We start from the raw sequence: 8,307 nt of genomic DNA on the forward strand, positions 1-8,307 counted from the left end.
GGCCGGACTACACTTGGATCTGGAGGTCAGGGCTTCACCCGAGGGCTGCACTTTTCCTATGGAAGGTGGCGTGGGACCGTCTCCCGACGAGAGCAGCGCTGAGTAGGCGAGGATGTGAGATCCCTGCGGAGTGCGGGACATGCAGTGTGGAGGAGTCGGTCGACCACGTGCTTTTCCAGTGTTCGTGGGCGATGTCGGCATGGCAGTGGGCAGGGTTCCCGCAGGAGGTCTGGCATGGGAGGCCTCAGTTTTTACAGACGATGCAGCAGTGGTTGGTCCGCCCTCGGACATGTCAGGAGGCTATTCGAGCGACTTGCACAGCACACCAGATCTGGCTGGCAAGGAACGCTCGTACCCTCGGTGAGCGCAGGGTGTCACCGAGGTTCGTGGTGGAGCTAGCGCGTGTACAGGCATTGGAGATCAGATCCTCTTCAGATGGACCTTTGATAGCTCGGGACACCTGGGGTTCTCTTTCTGCTTTGGCAGCTTCTCAGATGGTGTTCTTCACCTGGGAACCCCCACCCCCGAGTTTCTTCAAGGTCAATTTCGATGGTTCGGTTTTGGATGGAGGTGCGCGAGGCGGTGCGGGCTTTGTGATACGGGACCCGCACTCCAGAGTCGTGGCAGCAGGGGGCTGTCAGCTGTTCGGCACGTCGGTCCCCGGGGCAGAGTTACGAGCTGCCTGGGCCGGTCTTCGATATGCGAGGCAGGCTTTGCAGGCTGGCTCGATTGTTTTGGAGGGCGACTCAGCCACAGTCATCAGTTGGATTCAGAAGGGGCTGAGGGGTGAGGGCTCAGACCACCCCTTGGTTCGGGACATAGGGATGATGTGTGGGGTTGGGGTGGCCATTCAGGCGAAGCATGTATTTCGAGAAGCCAATGGGGCAGCCGACTGGGTGGCTGCCTTCGCGGCTCATCATTCAGGATATACCTTGTGGGTGGGGGAGGGGGAGCTGCCTCTGGCTCTCCGTGCGCTAGTATTTTTTGACTTTGTTGGGTGTATTCGTATACGTTTTGTATGAAAACCCGCTTTTAGCAAAAAAAAAAAAAAAAAAAAAAACATAATATGGTATGGGAGAGAAACCTTAACATATTGTATGATCGAATAATTATTTCCATCAAATGAAATCTCATTAAGTTTCTTAAATACCGATAAAAATTTTAACTATTAAATATATATTATAAATAGTTACGAGTTGTATTACATTTCGGATCATTCATATCTATCGAGAAACAAATAGCACTGTAGACTGGGTGGCTCATAGCCGAGCACTTCCATAATACTTTATGGATCATATATGTTTCTTTTCTATTTTATAATTTTTTTTTCTAATTTTATAGAATGCATCGATATTGAAATGATATGAATTTTTTGTTTTATCAAAAAAAAAATCTACTAATTTACTTCTTCGGGCAGCCTTATTGCTTAAGGTGGACCAAGAATAATTATAATCGATGTTTATGTTAAACAAAACTAATATTAAAAAATCTACGGCCACCTCCTGATCCTCGCCACCCACCGAACTGACACGTGTCGATGTGAGTACTGTGGGTCCCTATATTCCACGTGGAGGGTGATGACCGACAAAAGCTTCTGAAGCGAAATTTATATTGGCCGGACACACGTGCGATGTGGGAGAGGAAGTTACGGTATGGTCGGGAGGGTTGACCATGGAGGTGCCTTTTCGAGTGGGGCCCGCCGTGAGGGCAGTACAAAGGACATCTGAATGGGACGGCCACCTGGGTGACCGGCGGTTGCCGGTAAGCCGGCACTGGGGCTCTGCTACGGAGGGCGCTGATATTTGTGTGGGATTACCTCCTACCCATGTCTCATTTTTCCGACTTCAAGTGGCTACTTTACCTTTTTGATTTTTAATTTTTGGATTGAATGTTAATCTTATCATTTTCCTCCTTTCTCTTCTCTCTTTCTCTCTATATATATCTAATCAACCCCTCTCTTCCCTTCTTGTTTCACCCTGCGATGTATGTTCGTTTCTTCAACTCTTATAATGATTCATTAATACTCTGTTCTTTATTAGAAGAGTGCTTATATATAAGAAGGGGAAGATGTGTCTGTAAAGAATTTTTCAAAGAATTTGAAAACTTCAACTAAGAACAGATGAGTTTGATAAGTTAGTGTCCATATTCAGAAACCAGAAGGGGTGTTTTCTTGGAAAAAGAAGGAAAGTTTGAATGATAAAACAGAAATAAAAAGGAGAAAAGCTAATATAAAAGAATCAACGAATGGAAAGAAGAAAAGAAATCATGAATTGGATTCAATAAAATATGTCAGGTATGTTCCACCTGCCCTAACAAAAAAAAAAAAGTAACTACTTTGCCATGTCATAAAGAAAATAACTACTTTACCCCCCAATTCAACCCCCTCTATATATTTTCGCAAACAATTTTTGGTTTGGATTAGGTACTTCATAACTGCTTATTATTCAAATTCTAAAGAGAATATATTTAAGCTACAATTTTATGAAAACAAAAGTGCTAAAAATTAAGATACCAGTTCGATTTATAGATTTTCTTTATATGTTAAGCTAGAAAATAGATGATATGATTTGAATATTGACAATCCATATCCGTATCCATATTTTTTAGCGAATATAAATATAATTATCGATATTAAAATTAATATCTATTTTTTTTTAAACGAATACATATAAAAATAGGATAATAAGCTATTCACATTTGACCTAAACAAATATGAATATAAATATAATATTAATTATATTTATATTTTTTATTATAATATAAATTTAAGTTGAATATTATTTATATATTAATTATTTTTTTATAAAATTGAATAATAAAAATTAATATAAAATGGCAAAATCATAAAAGCTGGAAATGAAACCCAGCACAATGCTAGCCCAAGGCATTGTCAGTGTCCAAATGGCCAGGGGCAGTTTTATAACATCTCCAACCTTTTTCCATTAGATTAGATTGAAAATGGAAAGGAGGGGCAAATGGGCACATGCCTGTGCCGTATGTGGGACTCAGATGTCCCCGCATGGCCGTATCACCGTCCATTCCCGACGATGACGCCATCCCATATGATCACCATGAACCGGTGGCTCCGCTTCCGCTGACTTGGACTCCCACCTGGCATCCAGTCACCGCCTCCTACAACGGTCGCCAGTATTTCAGATCACCCATATTCCCACCCACTGGATTATGTGGGCCCAACTCTTTATGGGTCCCACGCGATCGTGGTAGAGTTGCGTGGAGTGTATCGAAATGCGGTGCGAATGTCTTTCCACGTTTTAACCGGCATCCCCCGGTCACCTTCTCGGGTTTCTTTTACAATTACCCCTCTCGCTTTCCGCGCTCGCTCCTCCTCCCCACCGAGGTGAACTTCCAAATCCTTGGACTTGGGGTGGAGAGATCGTGGCGGCGGGGAGATGGCCGACGCGAGAGATCCGGCGATCAAGCTCTTCGGTAGGACAATCCCTCTGCCGGAGGGACAGGCCCAGGTGGAGGCCGGAGAGATCTCCGTCCCGGCTCCGGCGACGGAGGAGGCGCCGGCCGTCGAGGAGAAGGTGAGGAGAGAACGGGATTGCCCTTCTTTGTTATGACCTCATCTTCTTCTATGGTTTGAGTGGTAGTTAGTTGAAATGGTCGTTGTTTGTTGTTCATTTTGTTGGTTGATTTCGTTCTTTATTTTATGGATTTTTTTTTTTTGATTCTTGGTTGTGGATTGAATGAATATATGATTGAAAAATTATATTTTTTCTATCATAATTTCTTAATGGAAGATGTATTGATATTTGATTTGAGGTGTTCCGATGGTAAAATTCATCTTTTTTTTTTTTGGTTTATGCTTTGATGATTTTTAGCTAGTGGATACACGATCAATTTTTGGACTTCAATTGCTTACCGTGATTAATGTTCTGTTTTCTCGTCGTTGAAACTTTGGAATTCATGAAAAAAATAAGTTGATTCACATATGTTTTTTGAAAAAATTGAAAATTGATTCCTTTTCGGATGATTTTGGATACCAATTACTAAAGCCCTAAACCCTGTCTAATATGAATAGATTCTAGTAATTTCCCTGGATATAGATTCAAATCTGATAAAAAAATATATTTAAAAAAAAAAGAGATTTCAGCTGTTGCTTTAAATCTCAAAAAAATGATATGACCCGGGAAATGGACATGAATCCCCGTTATAAAACTTGTTTATCACCTAAAAATGAACTGCATGTCTTGATAATGCACCTTCTATAAACAGAAACTCCGGTGGTTGAATCAAGATTCATTGGGGAGAAATGTGAGCTTTAATGTTGGTTATAATATTGGTTCTTCTAAATTTAGAGGATAATTAGGATGTAATGTTTTTATGTTTGATGTTATAGTTGATATCTTTAAGCTATTTTAAGGGGGTTTGCATGTGTTGCAAGTATTATCTGACCAGAGGTCTAATAACTTCAATGCCAAAAGAACATCTATAATCCATCAGGAACAATTTATATTTCACTAATAAATCATTATTAGGCAGACAAATATTCAAAAAGAAGGTGATTCAAAAGGGCACGGAATTTTAATTTACATCCATTACATGAATAACAGTGCTTTAGACATTGTTAAATGATCAATAGGCAACTTATAGAGCAAGAAAAGGAAGAAATGATCAAGTAGCTAGTTTACAACATTACAAGTAATTATCATATCTAAATAGTTTGCATATGTTGGCATCCACTTATTCTCAAAATCAATCATATTCAGCACCAGTATTTCTCCACTTTTCTCCCGCATTAAATGATGGATGGAGTATGATACATGGTTGGCAGTGATCGCCTTGAGAGAAAAGCAGACAGCTGATCTACAATTCCTTCATACATTTCTAAGTAGGACTCTTCAGATTCAGGAAAGTTAAGATGCCTAACTATGTAAAATAGGAGGGGGAGCTATCAGGATAACCACTTGAAGGTTCTGTACAAAAACTAGTTTCAACAATGTGAACAAAGTTAGAAAATTAATCAGAAATTTTAAGGTGCTTTTTGGTGGAAGTATTAGGTTTTTAGTGATGATTGTTGAAGATTGTCGACTCTTTTCCATTTTGGGTTTACATATACACTTAATAATAGTTTTTTCTCCTGCTGGTTGCTGCTTTTTCATTTCATTGCAAAGTGTTTTGATTGGATCCTGTGTTTCAGGATGAAAGAAGAGAAGTCATAGATACTGAAGTCAAAGATTCGATTTCTGATGGAGCAGAGAAGTTGGACCAGACTAAGCCAGTTAGCTGTTCTGGTTCTAACAGTGGCAAAGAAGATGACCATCACATGTCCAGTCGTGATGACAATGCGGTGGCAGATCCTAAGCCTGAGAAAGATCAGACTGAGGCCCATGCCTCCATCCAAGAGAAGGTGCTCAAGAAGCCAGACAAGATTCTGCCATGTCCTCGCTGCGACAGTTTGGATACCAAGTTCTGTTACTATAACAACTATAATGTAAACCAACCTAGGCACTTCTGTAAGAATTGTCAGAGATACTGGACTGCTGGAGGGACAATGAGGAATGTTCCAGTAGGTTCTGGAAGGAGAAAAAATAAGCACTCTGCATCACATTGCCATTATGTGACATCTGATGGAATGCCATGTAATCGAGTAGATGCCTCTGATTCATGCAGTCATCAGGCTCTTCCTGCTGGTCTTTCTGCTCCCATGAGGCCCTTGAAAGGAAATGGTACTGTCCTCAAATTTGGTTCAGAAGCACCACTTTGTGAGTCCATGGCCTCTGTGCTTAGTCTCGGAGAACAGAAGAGAAATGCTGAGACAGACTTTTCGGCTGGTGGAGAAAACAGGGAAGAAGCCTCTTGTAAATCTTCTGTGACACCCTCTAATTGTGTGGAAAATGATCATCATGAAATTCCAGTTCACATTGAACAAAATGGCTTGCAGGGCTACTGTAATGGACTAACTCTGATGCACCACCTTCAAAGTTTTCCTGGGCCTCCTTGGATTTACCCATGGCATCCAGGATGGAACAGTGTTAGTTCCATTGCTGCAGGTCAGTGCTCTTCTGAGCTGGTTTACAGACCGGAGAATGGCAGTCCGAATCCAGTCCCATGGTGCCCACCTATGATGACCACTCCTGCTTTTTGTGCACCTACTATTCCATTCCAATATGTGCCCAGTTCATTTTGGGGTTGCATGTCTAGCTGCCCCAGTGGAATCCTGAATATTCCCTGGGTTGGATCTAATGGTGGCCTATCACCATCATCATCTGCAAGCAGCAGAGGTTGTTCAGGTAATAGCTCTCCAAACTTAGGCAAGCATTCTAGAGATGCTGCTTTACAAAGCGAGACAGAGAAGTCTTTATGGGTTCCCAAGACACTGAGAATTGATGATCCAGATGAAGCTGCAAAGAGCTCTATTTGGGCAACCCTAGGTATTAGGCCTCATAAGTCCATCAAGAAAGGTGGCATTTTTAAAGCTTTCCATTCTGAAACTGAAAACAAGGGTCACACAACAGATGCTGCTCAAGTCCTACTGGCAAATCCGGCAGCATTGACTCGATCACAGACATTTCAAGAGAGCACATGAGGGGATCTGCTGTGATGGTTCCTGTAAAGAACTTCAATTGCATGGACTGTTAATGCAAAAATGCCCCCTTGGTTTAAGCATATTGGAGTTGCTTTTATTTGTGGCCCTAATATGGTGTCACTTCGTTAAGTTATTTGATAAACGATGATTCATGATCACTTCTGACAGAAGGCTGGCTTCAGAGCTTACTCATGCTTTTCCTTAAGCCGCCGCTAGAGCTGTCAGGTTTGTGAAGATTTCCCATTGGCTCAAGAATGTTGTATCATAGAGGGGAAAAGTTATTACCTATAGCTTCTCTGAAACATATTTTATTAATTATTACCTCTCTTGCATTACGAGTTGGAGTTTTATGTCCAATTATGTTAAGACAAAGGGCTGGTTTTTGTTTATATCTCCAATAAATGATGTTCGAATGGTGGGAAAAGCTACAAAAAGTACATGTCCAAATCCATGAACTCTTCTCTAAATGAGATCAAGGTATACATTTCTTATCATGATGTTGTATGATTTTCTCTATTCAAATATTGCATGCATGCAGGCAGTACTATTAAATTGGTAAGTTTTTATGTTGTTTTTTAACGCTTCAAAGTATGACTTCTGCATCTTCTTCAATGCCTATGATGGAGGAGGTTGAAAGTTATGGAACATACTGTTGCTTTCATCCACTCAGTGTCTCATATGTGGTGACAATTTGTTTTATATACCATTTTGGTAATGATACTTGCTTATTGCTTTTGATACTTTGAGCATCATCTATACTCCCTGAAAACCATTGTTGAAGAGTTACTATAATTCATTAAAGTTTACCTATCATACCTATATAACTATAATAGCTCAATAATTAGCTTATTTTTTCCAAATTTTGTACATCAATCATGCGACAGTTGAAAGATGGCAGTATAGCATTTGCTGACAATAGAGAGGAATTATATCACATGGTATATCTATACTTTTTGCAAATTTTGGTTGAGTTATATTGCAAGTATAGAACATGAACAAAGTAACTAGGTCATTTTACGTCAGAACTAAAATGTAATGTGCATGTTGTCATAGCCTTTTGTTGAAGAATGTTTGAAACTGTTGTTTGGCCTTGTGTATGAGAATTGCTTGATATCTCATGCTGCTTGATTAGGGATCTAAGGTTTTCCATCATCTTTGAAGCAAGACAACTACAGTCCTGGCACCTTTTAGTTTGATAGCACCGGTCTCCTGCTCACTGTAACCTACTTTGCTTGTCGCTGTTGATCTTTTGTATCAAGGTTTTTCTCCATTGTACTGGTAACATTTACTTCTATTTGCTCAAAATTGGTTTTGACATTAAAGCATTAGCAGCAGAATACTGAGTTTGTGGTGATTCAGTAGTAGTTGGTCGCTTCATCATAGAAGTTACTGCTGGAGCAAACTTTGTGCCACTATCATTTACAACATTTGACACTGTATAATCACTTCTTTCTCGTGCAAAGGAATTCTGCTTGTTTTGGTCTAGTGCTGCTGTTTGCCACCTCAAGGAGATAGGGATCTGCTATTTTAAGCAAATAGGCTTCGGATTGTGATGGACAAGGGTATTTTCCGATCATGTTTTCTTACTTCATAATATAGTATATCAGGGATGAAACTTTAGGGAGGCTAATGGTATAACCTTGGGTAAAAGGAGATAGAGAATGAGAAAAAATTCATGATATCTGGAAATTCTAATCTAAGTGGACTTTCCCATCTCAATGATTTCAGCTTCTTTTTTTAATAAAAAATTTCTC

The 8,307-nt window shown here is 40.3% G+C and overlaps 1 protein-coding gene across 1 annotated transcript; it reads left to right on the forward strand.

Annotated features, from left to right (window-relative positions):
* Positions 1-3,300: 3,300 nt before the first annotated feature.
* LOC103705885 (cyclic dof factor 1-like) lies at positions 3,301-7,047 on the forward strand. The gene is made up of 2 exons (XM_008789770.5): positions 3,301-3,548; positions 5,165-7,047. Exons 1-2 carry the CDS (start codon positions 3,411-3,413, stop codon positions 6,551-6,553), a joined length of 1,527 nt encoding a protein of 508 aa, XP_008787992.3. The 5' UTR covers positions 3,301-3,410; the 3' UTR covers positions 6,554-7,047.
* The last annotated feature ends 1,260 nt before the right edge of the window (positions 7,048-8,307 follow it).

Source organism: Phoenix dactylifera, chromosome 14 (assembly GCF_051530095.1).
Source record: "Phoenix dactylifera cultivar Ajwa chromosome 14, Ajwa_hap1_PhDact_Kaust_v1.1, whole genome shotgun sequence".
NCBI lineage: Eukaryota > Viridiplantae > Streptophyta > Magnoliopsida > Arecales > Arecaceae > Phoenix > Phoenix dactylifera.